The sequence below is a fragment of the Aphis gossypii genome, chromosome 3 (genome assembly GCF_020184175.1).
Source record: "Aphis gossypii isolate Hap1 chromosome 3, ASM2018417v2, whole genome shotgun sequence".
NCBI lineage: Eukaryota > Metazoa > Arthropoda > Insecta > Hemiptera > Aphididae > Aphis > Aphis gossypii.
Window position 1 is genome coordinate 26670797 of NC_065532.1, and position 20735 is coordinate 26691531.

Here is a 20735-nt window from a genome sequence, read left to right on the forward strand (position 1 = left end):
CGTACCTACCATAGTTTAAGAACTGCTGATCCAGATAGATACCTATTATTTTGTATATTTATTAAAAATATGAAAATTTACAATTTGTAGTTACTAAATAAATACATTAAGTAAATGTGATAATATGTGGGATGGTGTCGTAAGGATCACCCACATAGTAGAGACGGTACCCCAGCAGGTGGGTGAATCGGTGAATGTAAAGTTCCTACTCGAGATTCAGCAGATAGGTACCTACCTATATTCATTAACTCATTATAATCTGCTTATATTTATAATTATAACATAATAATGACACCGAATTATTACTGCAAGCCTTAGCTATAAAATGTTTAATTTTAAATGTTTTAAAGTGTTGAGTGAAATGTGAATAATATTAAATTATTTACTTTTAACTTTTAAGGTACCTTAGGTACCCATTTGGTATTATATATACTTACCTTCTATAAATAGTGCAAATGAAGATTAGTTATTTTATGACTTATCTCATAGGTATCGTAAAATTACTATAAAAAACTATATTTGTTTATGAAGTAAACATTTTTGGTTAATTTGTTATTACCTATTCTACTATCTCCTGCCTATACCTGGAATAGGTATTCTATATTAAATCTGTACACTAGAGACCACTAGAGATGAAACTTCAATTAAACAATTTAGTTATTATATAAAATGTTTTTAAAAATATACGTGATTTAATAATATTGAAGTTTACTCAAAGTGTTCTCAGATAATACATTACCTATACAGTATATTTAAGTATATACAGGTAAAAATACTTATTGGCTATTGGTAATAACTAATAAATAATATAATATATGATGTTTATTGAAATTTTGATCGATTTATTACACAGTAATAAAATTTAGGATTAACCAGTATTTAATATTATTATATCTTAGTCCGTGGTATAACTAGTACCTATGTAAGCCATAAAGTATTACCTACGAAAATACCACTATAAATTATAATTACCATAATATAATAGAACTGTTTTGTCAAAGTAACCTAATATTGTTCTAGTTTAATAGGTACCTATCCTAGTCTATGTAGTCATATAGTAAAATGTGTAAATTGATATCCTAAGATCTAAATAGTGGACATCCAGTCAGGTAAACAGTACCTAGGTAACTAGATGGGTACCTATACGAATGTACGATGGGTGGAGTCACTGGAGTTTAAGCTCCGATTTACCATTTCATCTTCATGCCGTTCGTGGGTCCACTGGCCCAGTACAATTTAAAATTTTAAACTCCTAAAGTCCTAAATAATTAAGTAATACTGGATAGGACGATAGGTTAAAACATAATAATTTAATAATACAAGAACTCTATATTATATTTATTTTTAAGTATTAACTACGCTTAATAAATAATATTTATACAATGAAATATGATTACACAAACGTTACAAACTAAAAAGTATAAATATTTTTTTTTTAAAAAGCAATCTATACTTTTAATTACCTGTAATAATAATAACTTTTTAAAAATAAAGTTCTAAGTCTAACTTTATTGATTGGTTTATTATTTATTATTTTATCTAATAAATATACTATATACATAATTATATTAAAAATTAAAAAAAAATATGTTTGAAATTATATTTTATAGACAGTTTAAGTTAAAATTTGGACGAAATTACTTATTTAAGGATAAATAACAATATGTTAATTTTTTTATTATAATTTAAAAATATTATTCGTTTGAACTTAAAATTAATAAAATGTTTAGGAATTATATTACAGAAGAACCTGTTTATTAGGAACACTTTTGAACTGAGATTAAATGTGTCAATTAACCGATCGTTTCTAAAAAACGATTGGTTTTAATTAATATGAAAAAAGTTAACAAGTTAAAAAAATATATCTACTATAAAAAAAAAAAAATGAATTATTTTAAATGTTATGTAAAATACGTATTTATATCGATGTCTGTTATTAGTATTTTAAATTTTTTGCGTCGAGTAACTCGATTATCGATTACCTGCAAGCTTTTATAAAAGAATAATGTTGTTCAAATCCGAAACACCAACCACCTAAACTATTAATTAAAACGATAACAGTGAAAAACATGGTAGGTAGGTACTTGAATATTTCTGATAAAAAAAAAAAGGTAAAAATATACGAAATTAATTGGACAAGTGGAATTCAGTATCAATACTTACTGCAATAAAGATTATATTATTAGGTATGGAGTATTGTCATAGTACCTTGATTCTAAATGTTCTAATATTGTATCAAATAACAGAATTATATACATATTGTTTCAATAATCCGATTGATTGTCATTGTTTTAATAATAATAGGCATTAAGGCGGCCTGACTATCTCTATAGTCATTATGTTTCAATAACACGATTGTGTACAATATCCCGTAACCGTATTTATAAGTTGATCTAATATGGCATAAATATATATATTGACATAATATATTTAAATATTAATAATATTATAATTTATAATAAAATATAAATAAAACATTTTAGGAAAAAATTTTATCAACCCACTGATTTATACTGTATCTACCTAAATAAATAAATAAACAGCTTTAATAACTATATTAAATAACATATCACCAAGATCCCAATAGTCTCCAAATATACTTATGTAGCAATATAAGTAAATAAACTTTTTCCACTCCAAAAGTCCAGACCCGTGCATAGGATTTCTTCATGGAGAGGGTTTTGAAAAAAGAGCATTATAAAATAAGTACTATATTTATTTAATATTTAATTTTTAAATATTTGAAAAGTGTTCATTAATTATAGTTTTTTGATCATACATTATATCTACATATACTTTATGTTTTGCAGTAGTAAACTTCCTTTAGATTCGATAAAAAAAAAGCTATGAATGACCTAGAATTTAGGTTCTAGATAATAGATGTACCTACACAATGATAAATAATGAATTTAAATTTAACACACTCCTAAATCAGTCATAATAGTAAATTACTAATTAGTAACCCATTCGACACGTCCTAATGTACAGTTGAGCAGTACCAAGGTACCTGTCTGTACTTAAAAAAAATTAAGATAACCACAACTGACAAGGAATCTCGGATTAAATTTTCAAGGTTTTTTTTACTCTCAAACAAAAATTTTATCAACATTCAGTTAAAGAAAAAATAAAGAGTTTAAAATGTCTTAAAAATTCTATAGGTATCAATGGTAGGTAGGTACAAAAAGAGTCAAAATGCTAGTAAACGTATTTAACTATTAACGTATTTGGCTTAAATTTCAAGTATCTACAGACTACAGACTACAAGAAACGATCACTGATATTATTTTTTTATATACATAACGTATACCAGAAAACAATTATTTAAATTTTCATTTAATTTCATAAAACTAAATTAAATTATACTGTTACGTCGTACCTAAGACTATAGATGTACATAATATATAATATGTGTGTGCATTATAGTTACGATTACATTATACATTTTTTAGACTTTGAAAAAAAGGCGGAGTCTGATAAGTTTTTATCAGTGAATTCATATGTTATATAACCTGTAGGTTGGGATACGATTAGCAATACATAATATAATATGTATATATATGATAATATGTATATGACTTAACATTACCGTGTTTTCAAAAATGATAACGTCGATGAAGTAATTAAATAAACATAATATTACATTATTCTTACCTACTACCTTCTTGGTTTCAGTAATCACTATTCGCTATTCCGCAATCGTCTAAGCTTGAGAAGTTTTCAGTATTCCTTATGCTGTCAGCAATGTGTCAGTGTATAATGTGTGAACTATAATTGAGCAATTCTACTGCTGTTGCTTTTTGTCTCAGCTTATTCTTTGACTGCTAAACCATAATACTTGTACAAAGATTTCTTTATTTTCACACTACAATTCATAAAATATAATATAATATAATCAACTTTGGCTGTTATTTGATTTACTGAAATGGAAAGACACACTAAGAAAACTAAAAAGGTTTGTGAAAAAGATTTTCTAACAATGTTAATACTTAATTTCATCATTATAATGATCATAATTTGTTAGTGCTTTATTGGTCATTTATGTAAAAAAATGTATTTATGTATATAAGGTGGTGTACAAAGCATGCTAATTATTGTTAACATCCATTATTTTCCTTAAATTATGCATTTACTCAAAATTTTAAGTTAACTTGTGTAGGTAGGCTTAATATTTCCTACTACCTACTACTTATAGATTGGTTAACTTTTTTTCCAAACAAGAATCAATTTTTTTTAGTGTAGATAGTAAAAAACAATCTCTGAACCTATTTTAAATATGGTGACATGGTATTTAAGTTAATTTCAATATTTTAAAACCAGAATATCAATAAATTACCTATTAAAGATTAAATGAAATTGAGCATAGGTACTTGGCAAATAATCTTGTGTATATTATATCTTTCAATCTAACTTTTAAAATGCAAATTTGAACATTAAGTAGTGGTACAAGTAGGCCAATTCACCAATTACTGCCCCATTGTCCTGGTATTTATTTTAGTCATCTGTAAAAAATATTAATAATGTATTGTATTTTTATGTGTTGTATTTTATTTTTTATCAGAAAATTTATTTAAACTGTTTAGAAAAGAGGAAGTTATTTACTACCATATAAAATGTCACTGTTGTTGGATAATTACTGTTTTTAGTTTTTTATATGGAAATAATTTTTTTGATTATATAGGTACTAACTTAGAATTCAGGGTCAGTGTTGAGTAAAGAAGGTCATACAGATATAATGTAAACAATATGTACCTCTTCCTATATTTATTTAATATTATACATATATACCAGGGGTGGCTAAACCGCGTCTCCCGAGCCGCATGTAGCTCGCATCTTATCGTAACATTTTTACAAAAAAAATTTTTAATATGAATTTATGTATTATATAATAATATGACCTTTTTTTTTTGTTTACATTTTAGCTCTTCCATATTCATTAATATATTTGGTGGCTTGCGAGTCTCTTCTCGTTTGGCCACCCCTAATATATTATAGGTACTATACATTTATAATTTTTGAAGAGATACATCATGTAATTTTTATGTTGTATAATATACTAAAATATGTTTTAATGTATCTTAAGATAAAAATTAAATTTTATCTCAAAATTAAAAAAAAATAGATGTATATCTTATCTAAATATAGGTAAGTTAGGTACATTTTTTTTTTTTTACAAAAATTAATATTTATATTTTATAGTTACCTATTTAGAGAATATTTATAATTCTTTAAGTATAAACAGATTATTTGTATATTATTTAAATTTTAAATTGTTATAATTTAGTGTTATCTCCATGATATCAAAATCTTAAATTTAATTTTTGGTGTTGAATGAATTTTAACATGATATAAAATAAAACTATCATATTGATTATTAAAAAAAATATATCCTTAAATCAAAATGGATAAAATATTATATAATAATCTTTATATGTAATATTAATTTTATTTTGCATGAATATATATTACAAAGTATATTTCGGAATAATATATTGATGACTTATGACCTCCATTTATTAGTCACTGTCTCTTTTTGTGTTTATTCTCTATCTGTAAGGGGAACCATTCTATATTTTTCATTTCGACCTTTTTGACATTTTATGTAATAATCAATCATTCCATAGAATGTGAAGTCACCTTAAACCAACTTAGACTCTGTACAGCTAGAGGACACACTGCGACCTGACAAAAATTGATTCTTCTGTCTCTGTGTATCATCAAGTGACAGTCATAGTGAAACTAGTCTTAATGATAGTGTTGAGTGGGAGTTCACAAAAGAACCAATTTTATGTGTTATCTCACTGAACAAAATATAGTCCCAAATCTCTGCATTGATCTATATCAGCATTTCCCAAATGGTGGTCCGCGGAACCCTGGGGCTCCGTGAAAGAGCCACAAGGGTTCCACGTTTTGTCCAAAAATTAAACAGAATTTTCGAAGAAAAGAATCACAACCAACGGCGGCATGGTTAGGTTTGGTTCATGTGTTGACTTCTAAGTTAAAATGGCTAGATGCACACCAATTTCATTCTTCTCATTAAATTGATAAAAAGAGGTACTTAGTACATAGTATTTCTTTGTTCTGTAAATGTTTTTTAATGCATAAAATAATTGTTTTTATTTATATTTTTTCTTTTTTTTTAAATCAATTATAAAAATATAAATACTACAAGGCTATAATTTTTTGTTTTCAAACTAGGGTTTCACTAGGAAAAGTATAATCAATTAGGGTTCCGTACAAAAAAAAATCTGGAAATGCTGATCTATATGACTATATATATTACTGTTAATTATGTATTAACTTAATACTTAATATAGTGTTTAATAATCAAATAAATTATTAAATAGCAAATGGAATAGTTACAATAATTAATAAATAATAAATCTGTATATACTTACTTGAAATACTCTAACATGTACTTAAAATAAGGTACTTATTACTAAAATTTCTAAAACATGAAACATTTTAAAAAAAATTTGTGTTTGTAACAAGTATGCGGAGATGAAGTGAAATTTCTTTCAGTCAGTTTTTTTTTATTAGTTGTTTTAGTCGCTTTGTTTGTGTTTGTGTAACCATATAAGCGGTCCGTGATTGCGGCTCGTGACGGTTGACTGTGCCCGACTGTCGTTTTTTTTTTTGTACCCTCTGTAAAGAAGTTTCACTTCAATAATTTCTTACTTCCTAGTTATATTTGTATTGTAATTTAGTTATATTTACAAGATCCTATGGATTTTGTGTTACAATAATGGTGGCGATTGCGTAAGAATCAAAATAATTTTCTCAATTTAGGTCAGAAAACCTTACTTACACAGATGATTCATTCATTGTTCATTGTTGAAATCAATATTTTTGGCAAGTATCTGCAGTGCTGGTTATAAATTACCAGATAAATTACTACGACCTGTAGGTGGGCTGAAATTAATATTACCATTATTGCCTTAAGCTATGATTTGCCTCCTGATTACAAATAACCTCCACATCCTTTGAGTAGCCTTGTAATGAATAGAAGATTGTTGTATCAGTCACTAAAGCTAGGGCTTACCTGTGTTCTTTCAATATTTCAATATTAATCTTATGTGAACTTATAAAATACTAAAACTTATCAAAATAATTTTAAAGTATAATGATTCAATGGCTTTGATTTGGTTTGTGTATTAATTATTATGTTTAAATAATGAATATAATATGAAATATACAAAAAATATATTATATATATATATATATAATATGGTGTTGACACAGATGTTAATAATTGTCTGTATGTACCATATTTATTAAAATTAATTAAAATTAATACTAACAAATTTATTACCAAATGCCAACTTCAATTATACCTACTATGTAACATTATGCAGTTTATTAATTAAAAGTAGATACTTACTCAGATTTAAATAGTCATAATAATTACAATATACACTATGATGAAAAAATGTACACATTTTGTGAATTTAAACAATTCAGTAAGTTAAAAATTACATATTATTGAACCTTAAAAAGGGTAAACTTGGTAGATATATGAATCAATGATAATGAATTGCTTATTGATAGAACAACTATAATTTATAATTTTTTAAACTACTGTTGATTTCATTATATGAGGGAATTTGATAATAATTAAAATGTATTACATTAGGGTTAGGTTCCTATTTTAAACAGGACTGTCTCGTTTTTCGTAGTATTTATAATATAACATATAAGTACTAAGTAGTGTACATTGTTTCATGTTTAGACTGTCAATATAATATTTTACTCATTGCAAAAAAAAGTGTCCTGTTTTTTTTTTTTTAAATATGGTCACTCTAATTACATTGACAGGTATGAATTTAACTGGAAACATAATTATTTAAAATTTTAAAACACATATAACTTTGTAAATTGTTAGCTTTAGTTTAAAGAAAACATAACAATAATTTATAATAATTAATAAGTAAAAAATATAATTATATAATTACTGTAAGACACTAACATAATTGGTTAATCTTCTTTTACTTTTATCAGAGGATACCAGTAATATTAAATACAGATTATTTTGTAGTTATATAATTAAATATATGTACAAATATATTACAGTTAGGATGTTTTTTATTTTATAGTGTATCTTTATGTATTTTTTAAACGCTTTAAAACTGATTTGCCTTATATTATTAAAAGAAGAATATAATTGTTTCAAGAGATGCATGTTTTATTTTTTAAAATTAGAAATGGTTTATTTACATTTTGTTTTATAACTTTATTGTGACAATGTTAACCTTATGTATTAATACATTTTATAATTATTAAAATTGTTTCACAGATTGTTGAAGAAGATGATACTTATACAAATGATAAAACAAAACCTGAAGTAAATCAAACAAAATATTTACTGTATAGTATTTTTGCTATAACTTTAGTGGTAATATATTGTAAGTGGAATATAATCTATGTAATGTTTATTATGATAATCGTTTTATGCCAGTTAAGTAAATTTTGAAAATTTCAGCTTATTACACTATATATAAATCAGATTTTGGTGACAAAGTTGTTAAAAAGCAACCAGAATCAGAACCTGTTTATGCTGTTATTATTGATGCAGGGAGTACTGGTTCAAGGGTATTAGCATTAGCTTTCAAAAAAACACCAAGTATTTAAACAATACATTTAATATCCTAATATTTTATTATTATTAATTAAAACTTATTATTATTTTATAGGTGGTTCTTTAGAACTAGAAGATGAATTATTTGTACAAGTTAAACCTGGCTTATCTAGTTTTGCTGATAATCCAAAAAAAGTAAATGTTGTGTTTTTAAACAAATATATTTAACTTAATGTCTTATATTCATTACATTTTGTGTATATTTAAGGGCGCTGAATCAATTGATCAGTTATTGGCCAAGGCCAAAAATTTTGTGCCTAAAAAGTATTGGAAAAATACACCACTAGCAATGAGAGCAACAGCTGGTTTAAGATTATTACCAACCGAAAAAGCAGATGGGATTCTTAACGAAGTATTTTGTGATTTTCTGCATAAATAAATGCTGAATTCATTTTAAAAAATATTAAAATTTTTTTATAGGTAATACAATTATTTAAATACAATCCATTTTATACAAATGAAAATTCAGTGGCTATTATGGATGGTATTGACGAGGGTCTTTTTTCATGGTTTACAGTAAATTTTCTTCTAGGTAAAAATTTATTTATATATATTATACATTATGTTATCTAAAAATATATTTATTTATACATCAATTATAAAAAATTATTTATTTTTAGATCGTTTGAATGGTAAATTGACAAATACAGTAGCAGCTCTTGATTTAGGTGGTGGATCTATACAGATTACATTTATCCCTACTAATAGCAAACAAATAATAAAAGAATTACCAGAGTTTATTACAGAGTATTCAATAATGAACGAAAAAGTAAACTTGTATAGCCACAGGTAGGTTAAAATTGAACTTTACTATGGTACGGCCAGCGAAAAGTGAGCCGCGATACCAGTGTTACGGGTGACTGGATTTCATCAGGGTTACTAAAACTTTTTGTCACCGCTCACTTTTCGCTAGCCGTATCACTCTGTACCACACTGTAATTTCAAACAGAGAACCCCTGATTACGCTTAAATACACCACTAGTAACGCGACGGTCACAGCTCAATTTTCGTTGACCGTACTATAATATTATTTTATGTTAACTAATTTAAAAAATATATTTCAGCTATTTAGGGTTGGGATTAATGGCAGCACGAAAAAGTGTGTTTACTGTTGATGGGGACTTGTTAAATGTTACTAGCCCTTGTGTTCAAGAGGCAGCCAAAGGAACACCTTACAAATTTGCTCAAAATACCTACCACGTAACGTAAGTTTTTAATTCAAGTGTCTGTATTAAGAATTGTTTAAAACAAGTATTTTATTTTTATTATAAAAATATGAAGTATTTTAGTTTAAAACTATTGGTTTGGATTTATTTTGCCCATATACTTTTGTATATATGATCATAATATTTTAATGTATTTATTTCAGTGGGGCTCCATCAAAAAAAGGTCCAGCTGTTGATTACCAACTATGTAAGAGTATCATTGAAGGTGTAGTTAAAACTATATATACTGACAAACCCAAAGATTTGCTCAACCAAAAAATAGTAGCATTTTCATATTTTTATGATAGAGCTCAAGATGCTGGTCTCGTCGGTGCGTATTAGATTTTAAATGTGATCATAAAATTATACATTACAATAACTAGTTGTTATTTTAGATTCTGAACGGAGTGATGAATGTATTGCTTTTACAATGATATGTTTTTTTTTTATTTATGGCTATTATTGTAATTTTTTAGGCGAAGAAGGAGGTGATGTTACCATTAAATCATTTTATGAAGCAGCAGAGAAAGGTAATCTGTTTTATTAATAATCAAAAGTTGCTTTAAATAATACATTTTGTTTTTTCAGAATGTTCCAACACAAATTATAATGAACTACGTCCATTTAAATGCCTTGATTTAACTTATATTTCCGTTTTATTGGAACAAGGTTTTGGTTTACCTGTCAAAACATCAGTTTCTGTAAGTTTTTATCATTATTATACATTTATCTACCTATGAAATTTTTCAATTATTTATCAAAATCTAATATTTGTTTTTTAGTTATTGAATACTATTGACGGGCATGAAATAAGCTGGGCACTTGGAGCAGCTTACCATATTTTACAAAATGGACTTTAATTCAAACTGCCATTTTAAAAAAGAAAAATAACTTTGGTGATTGAAGATCAAAAATTTAGTTTAAATTCTATTGCCTTATTGTTCGTGTCTATTCTTTAATTTTTCACAATTCAAACAATGTACTTGTTAATACTATCACAAAAATAATAAGTTGCATTTTCAATTTTTTATTTTTTATTATTTATGTACTTGTTATTTTATATATGTTTCAACAAATTATTTTGTTTGAAATACTTGTATTGTAGATTAAAATGTTTTCAACATTATAGTGATAATGATTTGTACCATTTATCATTAATTGTGAGTTTTCTATGAACATAATATTTTGTATTTTATCGCCATTATTATCTACTTAATTGTTTGATTTAATAAAGTTGTAGTTGAATAATTTCGTAATTGTTTAATTAAAATAAAACTAAACAATATGAGCACATTTTTAAAAACAAGATTTTTTAAAAATTGGAGTTATTACTGTTGAGGTAATTGCAATTTTTAAAGTGTTAAGCAAAGATATGTACAAAACAATAACAATGATTATTGCAAAGTTATTAATTTTTCTACTTGACATTTTTTCAGATACAAAATGATTTACAAAGGTAATATAAATGCATAGTAATATTATATATAATTCTAATATTTATTTTGAGACATTGTTCAATCTAATTTCATTTAAAACAAAATTTAACACTTATAAATTTTTATTTCTAGATAATAGATAATAATGATACTGTAATATTTTATGATTTTATTACAATAAAATTAAATGGAAAAAAAATGTAATCAACTAACTCATAATATTTGAGCTGAAGTGTTTTATGCTTTTATTTAGAGGATGTTCAAAGTTGTATTTTTATAAATTATAGTAAAATAAATATACAGGTAAAAACAACTGTTTCCAAAAATAGTAAGTACTTTAAAATACTAAAATTTGCAGTACACATTATTTTAACAGTCATAATTTCAATCATACGACAGTTGCATCAATGTTATAGGTGGGGTTTATATCGAAATTACTTTTTTAATAAGCATTTTTAAAAAATTATTTTTTGTAAATATATTGAAGAAAATAATATATTTGGAAATTAAAAAAAAATTTTTATAAATTTAAATTTCTGTAAATGCATTTTAGTTAATAATAAACTTATATTATAAAAATATTAATTTAATAAGCAACACTTTTCAAATTTGTATTCAGTAAGATAATAAATGATATACTAGAAATATACAATACTTTTATACCAGAAAGATTCTTATTTTATAGTAAGACTATAATCTAGTGCATTTCTGATATTTAATAAATTTAAATTTAAATTTAAAACCACTAAATATTATAGAATAGTTAAGTATACAAAATAAAATCCTTCAACAAAGCATAAAATAAAAAAATGAAGAAAAACTGTCCACCCTGTATGCAATTATTAGAATCTAAAAGTAGCTACATGATGTCTATTTTAATTTTTAATCTAATTAGAATTATGTAAAAATAAAAATATATCTACTATATATTATACAATTTAGAAAAAAATGTAGCAAATGTATCCACTAAAAGATTTAGTGAAAAATGAAATGATTTATGTAAATGAGGAAAGGTTGGATCAGTAAATAAAAAAATAAATGTCAAATTTATTAAAAATCTATTTTATTTTAGTATTACACATTTTACTTGAAGCTACATGGAATAAGTAACAATATAATATATACATTATATCTTACATGATGTACTATTTGTATCAAATTTCCAAATATAGTGGCAACATAAAAACTTATATCGTTCCAAAAAATGATTTTGGAAAAAAAGAAACGCATAATTGAAAAAATTGTGTTTCCTTGTTTTAGCATAGAGTACAAAAATCACCATATTTATTTTATTATTAGGTAAATTAATAAAAGACACTAATAATTTTTTTCACTTATTATTTAAATAAAAAATATAATTGTAAATATTTTGACAGCCTTTAGTTACTAATTTATTAGAATTCAAAGTTAAAATATTTAACAAATCTACAAAATTGGAAAACATTAGTAAGTTGATTGTTTACTTAAGCAAATTTATCATGTTAATCAAAGGAAATCATCTTGAACAAGGTCAGGAGGAAATCGCATACCTCTTCTTTTCAAAGACCGTTCAATAGATTTAGCTTTTTCTATTTTGGCATCTTGCTCTTGCTTTTGTAAAGCTAGAATGTCTCCTATTGATACTCTTTCAAACATCTGATCAGCTTCTTTTAAGGCGTCCTAGAAATTATAATGATCAACAATTAATAATGTTTGAGTTAAATTCAACATTTAAAATACAATCTTACTATTTCTCCGAGTAGTACGACATTTTCTCCTCTCACTAAAAATACACCTCTGGGTATATCACCAAATTTTTTGCCCACATGTATGCGCTCAACTGTTTGCTGAAGCAACAAATTGGCATATTGGTCAACACTCCTTAAGTATCCAATAAGCGTTCTACCATCACGTAGAAGAACCATAAGCTTTTCTATAATTAAAAAAAAAAAAACAAACAATTAATGTTAATGACACATTTATATAATGTCACACTGACAAAATAATCATTAAATCATTTTACACTTACTGTCCAATTCGTACAAAAGTGTAGCAGTTCTAGGCGGAAAAGAGTTCATCGTAATTAAACGAGGATAATTATAAAATCATAAATTTAAAAAAATAACAGTTCGGAATCATATTAAGTAATACTTTTACATCTAGTATATCTACCCATTACTTACTTAAGAATCACATTATTACATACTGGAAATAATAATAATAATAATAATAATAATAATAACAAAAAAATACTAGTTATCTACTATAGATAACTCGTTTTGATAACAATGATATCAAAACTGTTAAATTAGGCAATATAAAAATAGTTCATGATCTGGGCATTTAAGATTAGTACATTTACGTATGTTTTGGCACTATAACTCTTTATAACTGTGACTCATTAGTATCACTTTTACAGTTTTACTAATAAAGAAAAGGTCAGGTGAATTTTATAAGTTATAACCGGACATTTCGATTTGGAAAACATTATCATTTGAGTTCCATTGACAACGCCAAAACACGCCTATTCTTGTGGCACGGTCATGATAATTATCTTATTATCTATTGCCGTGGTTCGTGGAAAAAATGGAATCGCTTATCAAACATTATAATTCTTTAAAACAAATTATTTTTGGTATATTTAAGAGGACTGTTGGACAATCCATTTTGTATAAAGTCTCAGGTGCTGTGTTCAATATGGTTGATCAAAACCAGGAACACAAATGTGATAGTCCCGATTTGTACGAAGCGGCAGATAATTTTAATTATGTACTTTATCGAGACCGACCAGAATGGAAGGACGTACAACCAATTGCTCAAGACGATGGTCCAGCTCGAGTGGTTCAGATAGCTTACTCCACCAAATGTAACAAATAAAAAAACATTCTATCAGACTAGTAAAAATTATTTGCAATATTTCAAAGATCATAACTGTACTAGCGCAGTTTGTAGCTATTATTTACATTGTTATTTGAAGACTAGCATGTCTTAACTTTTAGACAAAACATAATGTAATTCGATTTTTTTTGTATCTGCTTACAGTTTCAGATGTATACGACTATTTCAGAGCTGTTCTTAAATCTGGAGAGAAATCTCTTAGGGCCCTGAGCTTGGTTACTGATGCTATAACTTTAAACCCAGCTAATTATACTGTGTGGATATACCGGTAAATAGTTTGTTGATGCTTACCCATTGTACTTAGTCAAAAATATTAACAATTTTTTTTTCTTTTAGATTAGAAATAGTAAAACACTTGAAAGTAGACTTAAACAATGAATTAGAATATATATCAAATGTGATTCGGGAGTTCACTAAAAATTACCAAGTGTGGTATGTATTTGTGTATATATGTTTAGTCCGTTCATGTTTAGCAAAAAATTTTGGCGGTGAATCAGTTTTGTCAGACAGTGGTGGTGTCAGGTAATACATGTCTGTCACCTCTACATAGTCAACCATATATAAGGCTGCTGTATAGTAAAGTTACACGCAAGTCAGCCGCCAAGGTACCTTCTAAACATTGATGGAGTAAAGCATTTTGTACATACCGACTCATAAAATATTAAATTACTGCAACTTAATAGGTAATCTGATTTGAATTCATTTAATTTTTAGGCAATATCGTAAGACTATTGTTGAAATGTTAAACGATCCATCAGGTGAATTAGAATTTACAGCTGATATTTTAGATATGGACTCCAAAAATTACCATGCTTGGCAATACAGACAATGGGTCCTCACTACATTCAGGTAATACAATAATTGTTAAATATGTAATAAAAAATTGATTAATATTGAATTTGTGTTTATTTTAGTGAGTTAATGCAATATGAACTGAATTTTGTTGATAATTTAATATCTCAAGACATGCGAAATAATTCTGCTTGGAATCAACGTTATTTTGTTATAAATAATTCAGATCCTGATTCTGATGTAATTAATAAAGAACTAGAGTATACATTTGGTAAAATACGAATTTTATCAAAAAATGAAAGTGCATGGAACTATTTAAGGGGGTAATATTATAATCATAATGCCTTAAATAGGACATATTAGTTAAAATTAATTAATTAACATTTGTTTTTGAAATAGATTATTATTATACTCTGAAAATGGAGTGCTGGAAGATAAAGTTCGTGATTTTTGTTCAAATTTATATAATAAGGGAAACAGATCAGTACACCTTATGTCTTGTTTGATTGATTTGACTGATGCAGATGAATCTACTGATCCAGAGAATGTTGAAAAAATTAAATTTGCATTAAAAGTAAGTACATTGAAATGATTTATGTATATATTTGTTTTTAACCAATATTAATATATCAAACATTTTTTTTATTTTAGTTATGTTTTGATTTGGCGTCCGATTATGATCCTATACGTCGTTATTATTGGGCATATATATCTAAAGATATTGAACTTAAATTCAATTTCAAAGAACATGACACTAAAATTGTAATTGAAAATAATAAAATGAACTAAAAGAATTAATATATTTTTAAGCATATTGTTTAATTTAACAATGTAGTTGTAAGGAGAAATTAAATATTAAAATTCTTAATTTTATATAATTTGATTAATTGTATTTTGACTGTAAAACTCTTTTAATATGTAAAATTTTTCCTTTGAAAATTAGATAAATTTTGTTTCTTATGTTTATTTTTATTATCTTTGCTCTTAATTTATAGATCTGATCTTAAAAAAATAAAAACTGTGTTGCACAGTTAAAGTTCTCTTTTTTGTATGACAATTTGATTGCTGAACTTGGACTACAATCTGAATGGTTCTTGCACACATGATATGGTTTTTTTTACAATGTTTTACATTTGTAAGATGATGAAAACACTTGTGGATAAGCTTTTTCTTAACAATGTAAGTTCAGTGTTCACACAATATAACACTACTATATTGAATAGTATACCTATTGTAAAAAAAAAACATAATATTAAATATACATATTTATTAGTTTTTTTACCAGAATTTTTAGTAGAATATTACTGTCCACCAAGAATGATGTGTTATTTTTAATAATATGATATAATTTATTGGTGAATACAAAATCAATTTATGATTTTTATTTACGCGTTATTATTTATGACTTAGGACCAAGGATTAATATAAATATAAATATTAATCCGTGCTTAGGACTTAGTTTTGTGCCGTAAATACTGTTGAATTGAAAGATACATTTAATTATAGTAGGTACAGGGTATTTAATATTTATATGGCTTAATAAATCCCACTTTACTATATTATTATTGTTCTGTGTTTACTATTTATAAAATCATGGTTTGTGAGGATGATATTATCAATATTGATAACTTTTATCAGATTTTCATTTTCTCTGTTACAGGTTAGTAAATATTGCCGGTTGCCGGTTACGTCTTGATAAAATCGTATGTTAATATGTGTATGTTATGATAGTTGTGATATTGTATTGTAGTAGCCACTAATTTTGTATCATTAGTTAGTTCTTCGTGTAACCGTTGTTGTCAAAGTTCAAAAGTTGATGATTGTTAAAAGATTTACAAGATTTACTAAAGTACGATCTGTTAAGGTAAATGCTTATTTATAATTACTCTTGACTCCCACGATTTTCATTTAAGTTATTCTTAGGATGACGCGAAATTTTTATTATTTCATTATTTGTTTGCTAAAAGTATTAATTATACCTATTAGCTATTAACTCAGGCCGGCTCAAGGGGCAGGCGACATAGGCCCACGCCTAGGGCGGCATTTAATATTTTTGTATTATAGATAAAAAAAAATGTTTGATGTAGTAGTATGTAAGGGGTGGCAAAACTCAAGTTTGCCTAGGTGTGTTTAAACACTTGAGCTGGTCCTGTATTAAGTCATTATTCATAAAAATTTTAACAAGACCACTAACTTATTAAAACACTAAGAAAGAAAACAAATATTATAATTTATGCCTTACACTATACTTAGTAGTAAGTAATATAAATAATAATTTAAAAAATGTCAAGCAAGAATGTTTAGTTAAAATAAAATTTTTTATTTAAATGACATTGGTAACCAAAATGACCTAATACAGGGAATAATAACATGTTTCCATAATAATTTACTTTTTATAATATAGCCATATAGGTATACATTTTTTTAAATGTATGCATATAAAAATGAGAAGAAAAAAATAGATCTATAAAGATAAATAAATAACTTAGGTAATAGTAATAATTCTGATTTATGATTTATATAATTTGAATATATTATATATATTTTATAGTAAGTAAAATGAATTATATTATTTATTTGAATGTGTTGTGAACATTTATCATTTTATTCTTATTTAATAAAAATGTTTAATTTATCTAATTGAATATTTTTCAGTTATTATTACATACAATGTCATCTTCAGCATTAGAGAAAATTCCAGACGTAGGTATTGATGACAAAGGCCGTTATAAATACATTTTGATTAAGGTTACAGATCAAAATGATTCTTCTAACCAATCAAAATATGTTGTACGCGGCGGTCAAAGATTTGACTTTCATGGTTAGTATTTTTTATTTAATTTATTTAATGTTATTTACTATCTGTTAATTAAAACAATAAGCAAATTTGATAGCACATGAATATACTTAAATAACTTGGGATGAGAGCCGTTTACTAACAAAACCTCAGAATTTTACATTAAATTGTTCACATTTTTTTTTTTTTTTAATTTTAACTTAAAAGTTGTCTTTGTTAGTTATGTTTTAGACATCATTGAATATCACCATATTCATTTTTAAAAATTATATTGAGTTAAAAACAATTTGATTCTATATCAATTTTCAGTTATTGTATAAATATTTTAATGTAACAAAATACTTGTTTATTAAATTTAAACATTTAAGTAGACAATGAAATTCAATATATTTTAACAATTTAGTACAAACTACAAAAATATGTATATTAGTATAATAAAATAGATAATTTTATCAAACACTGTTTTTTTAAGTTCTAGGTTTTAATATATATGATATAATATTTCATTATTATTTCTTATTAAGATATTAAATTTTGTCAAAGATGAAAATTTAACTATTAGAATATTAATTGTAAAATAGTAATAAGTACCTAATAACCTCGGTAAAAACAAACGTAAAGTTTGTGCCTAATTATTTTGATATAATAGAAAAATTTACTATATTTTTTAGTTGTATTTATTAAAATTAATTGTATATTTGATTTAAAACAGTTAAGACATTATTTTTTAACTTTTATAGTTGAGATTTTATTGTTATTATAAACTACATATAAAGTTACTTATGAACAATTTGCTACAATATCAGAAAGTAGGTAGTCATTTTTTAATTTTATGTTAGTGACTTAACTGGCTTTTAGTTTTTCTTATAGTTATTACACTTTTTATCAACAAAGTTTTTTTAAACTTATTTATTATTAAGTATCAAGCCTGTAAACAAAAATAAATCTCAGTATAATGATCATTGTTTCAATTTAGAATTTTTCTTAAGTTTGATTTCTTATGTCATATGTTATATGTCAAGTGAGGTTTGAATATGTTGTATCCAAAGATTAGGACAAAATTTATACTTCACACATCCATTTTTTTTTATAGATGTAGTATTTATATCAATCAATTCAGGATCTTGAATAAAACCTAAACAATTTTTAATAATTTTTTAGGTAACTAAATCTAATGATTGAGAACTTAATAATATAATAATATTTAAAACATTGGAAAAGAAAGTACAGAATATTAATTTATAAGTGCGTGTAAAAATCTTTTATATTTAAACACAATCATATTATATTTATAAACAAATTTAATGTATACATTTTAAAAGGTTTAGTCTCTTTAATACACATACCGTTTAAACAATATTAAATAATTCCAAAGTCAATAGATTTATTAGTTTTGTTGTTATTAATTAATTAAATGTTGCAAATAATATTGAAAAATTATTTTTTTTTGTCAGTAATATTTGTTTTAAAAACTTTAGTTTTTCATTTTAATAGTTTGTACCCACTAATGACATTTTTTTGAAATATTTAATCGCTATATGTGAGACTTGACCTTTTATTATATTATTAAAAATATACACTTAGTACTTACATAGCATTTATAAAATCTGATATGTACATTGGCTTAAAAAGTTAAATTGATACATTTTACAAAACTTGTTGATTATATAAAACTATTGCAAAATGTATTTAGGTATTTGTAAATTTATGTAGTTATATATGAGTTAATCTAAGACACTTTCATTGTGACAAAATTGTTGTTTAGTTACTTTAACATAACATTTATTAACTTTTAAACCTGAGAATCTTATGCTTTACAATAATTATAAGTACAATATATCTAATTATAATAATGATTAAGCATCAACAATTCTATTTATTTACAGTTTTGTAACAATATACCAAATTATTAATGTTGAAATTATTTTAAGGTTATAAATCTAAATTTTAATTAATAACGTTAAAGTTATTTAAATCATTTTACCAATCTTACATGAGTATTTTCTTTAGATGTCCATGATTTTACTGTTGAAACTATAATTCATTTTTATTGAAAACTTACGGCTATAATAAGAATCACTAAATTATTTGAAAAATAACAATTATTTTATTATTAGTTACATTATATTATAAATTATTTAAAGAGAAAAATACATAATTAATGTATTCGTTGAAATGTTAAATATTCATTTCCAGATATATGAGATTGTAGTCCCTCTAATTTCATGATCACATTTACATCATGTATATTATAAAATTATAAATTAATTTTCCCCAAAATGTCACTATACATATTCTAACTAAATAAATTCTTAAGTGTGTATTAAACTTTATAAAATGTCACAATGCTTTATTTGATTGTATGAGTTTCTTAACGTAATATTAACATAAACTTGACATAAACCTAGTAGAATAAGTAGAATATGCATTCGAAAATAGGGCTTGAAAGTTCTTTTGAAAAGTCCTTGAACATTTTTTTGTTTAAAATAAATTAAAAGGTAAAATTTAAATGTTTTTCACTTATTTTTTAACATAAATATTTTAAAGTATATTATCTTGTTTTGATTAATTATTTTTATATATTGTAATGTATTTGGTATATTTATAGTTAGATTAAAATTATATTAATATGATGTTGTTTAAAAATACTTAAATAAATTGACTCTTGACTGATAAAAATGGAATTTTTAATCTTTTAATTGCAAACTTGGCTTTAACAAATTTAAATTACTTTAAGTTAATTATTAATAAGTTTTTATAAAATTAGTTTTGTGGTAAAAAAAAAAATGGTTCAAGATATTAAACAACTAAATGAAACATACATAATTTTCATTCAAATAAATTCTATTGCTTTTACTATCTGAAGTTCATAATACACATGGATACCTAATACTGAAATATACAGTATTTGCAACGATACTTTCATCGTTAATATTTTTTTATATATTATATTGAATGTATTTTATACCATTTTTTTAGTATTGAAGGCACTACTG

The 20735-nt window shown here is 24.7% G+C and overlaps 4 protein-coding genes across 5 annotated transcripts in view; 3 read left to right on the forward strand and 1 right to left on the reverse strand.

Annotated features, from left to right (window-relative positions):
• The first annotated feature begins 3629 nt into the window (after positions 1-3629).
• Positions 3630-11088, forward strand: LOC114125033 (ectonucleoside triphosphate diphosphohydrolase 5). Its single transcript, XM_027988511.2, has 12 exons — positions 3630-3952; positions 8291-8399; positions 8477-8617; positions 8688-8767; positions 8841-8984; positions 9053-9164; positions 9253-9421; positions 9697-9837; positions 10002-10168; positions 10314-10367; positions 10426-10538; positions 10620-11088. Exons 1-12 carry the CDS (start codon positions 3923-3925, stop codon positions 10695-10697), a joined length of 1338 nt encoding a protein of 445 aa, XP_027844312.1. The 5' UTR covers positions 3630-3922; the 3' UTR covers positions 10698-11088.
• Positions 11089-12594: 1506 nt separating this feature from the next.
• Positions 12595-13465, reverse strand: LOC114125232 (U6 snRNA-associated Sm-like protein LSm1). The gene is made up of 3 exons (XM_027988793.2): positions 13282-13465; positions 13001-13185; positions 12595-12932 (listed from the first exon to the last, which is right to left on the reverse strand). The coding sequence occupies exons 1-3, from the start codon at positions 13328-13330 to the stop codon at positions 12759-12761; spliced, it is 408 nt and encodes a 135-aa protein (XP_027844594.1). The 5' UTR covers positions 13331-13465; the 3' UTR covers positions 12595-12758.
• A 138-nt stretch (positions 13466-13603) lies between these two features.
• LOC114125211 (protein farnesyltransferase/geranylgeranyltransferase type-1 subunit alpha) lies at positions 13604-15902 on the forward strand. Its single transcript, XM_027988760.2, has 7 exons — positions 13604-14118; positions 14295-14418; positions 14487-14582; positions 14865-14999; positions 15065-15265; positions 15342-15516; positions 15594-15902. The coding sequence occupies exons 1-7, from the start codon at positions 13839-13841 to the stop codon at positions 15729-15731; spliced, it is 1149 nt and encodes a 382-aa protein (XP_027844561.2). The 5' UTR covers positions 13604-13838; the 3' UTR covers positions 15732-15902.
• A 736-nt stretch (positions 15903-16638) lies between these two features.
• The window catches only part of LOC114125221 (14 kDa phosphohistidine phosphatase), a 167695-nt gene continuing 163598 nt past the window's right edge, over positions 16639-20735 (forward strand). For both annotated transcript variants that reach the window (XM_027988771.2, XM_027988780.2), the window contains exons 1-2: positions 16639-16806; positions 17598-17763. In XM_027988771.2, the coding sequence (XP_027844572.2) occupies positions 16759-16806; positions 17598-17763 (214 nt within the window). In that variant the 5' untranslated portion in view covers positions 16639-16758. The remainder of the gene's footprint in view (positions 16807-17597; positions 17764-20735) is intronic.

What these genes read in the sequence shown, in the direction of transcription:
- LOC114125033 (XM_027988511.2), top strand. Translation starts at nt 3,923, where the DNA reads ATGGAAAGACACACTAAGAAAACTAAAAAG. An exon ending in AACTTTAGTGGTAATATATT is followed by an intron (nt 8,400 to 8,476) that starts GTAAGTGGAATA and finishes TGAAAATTTCAG; the next exon opens with CTTATTACACTATATATAAA. An exon ending in AGCTTTCAAAAAAACACCAA is followed by an intron (nt 8,618 to 8,687) that starts GTATTTAAACAA and finishes ATTATTTTATAG; the next exon opens with GTGGTTCTTTAGAACTAGAA.
- LOC114125232 (XM_027988793.2), bottom strand. Translation starts at nt 13,330, where the DNA reads ATGAACTCTTTTCCGCCTAGAACTGCTACACTTTTGTACGAATTGGAC. An exon ending in ACTTTTGTACGAATTGGACA is followed by an intron (nt 13,186 to 13,281) that starts GTAAGTGTAAAA and finishes TTTTAATTATAG; the next exon opens with AAAAGCTTATGGTTCTTCTA. An exon ending in TCGTACTACTCGGAGAAATA is followed by an intron (nt 12,933 to 13,000) that starts GTAAGATTGTAT and finishes TATAATTTCTAG; the next exon opens with GACGCCTTAAAAGAAGCTGA.
- LOC114125211 (XM_027988760.2), top strand. Translation starts at nt 13,839, where the DNA reads ATGGAATCGCTTATCAAACATTATAATTCTTTAAAACAAATTATTTTT. An exon ending in GATAGCTTACTCCACCAAAT is followed by an intron (nt 14,119 to 14,294) that starts GTAACAAATAAA and finishes ATCTGCTTACAG; the next exon opens with TTTCAGATGTATACGACTAT. An exon ending in TGGGTCCTCACTACATTCAG is followed by an intron (nt 15,000 to 15,064) that starts GTAATACAATAA and finishes TGTTTATTTTAG; the next exon opens with TGAGTTAATGCAATATGAAC.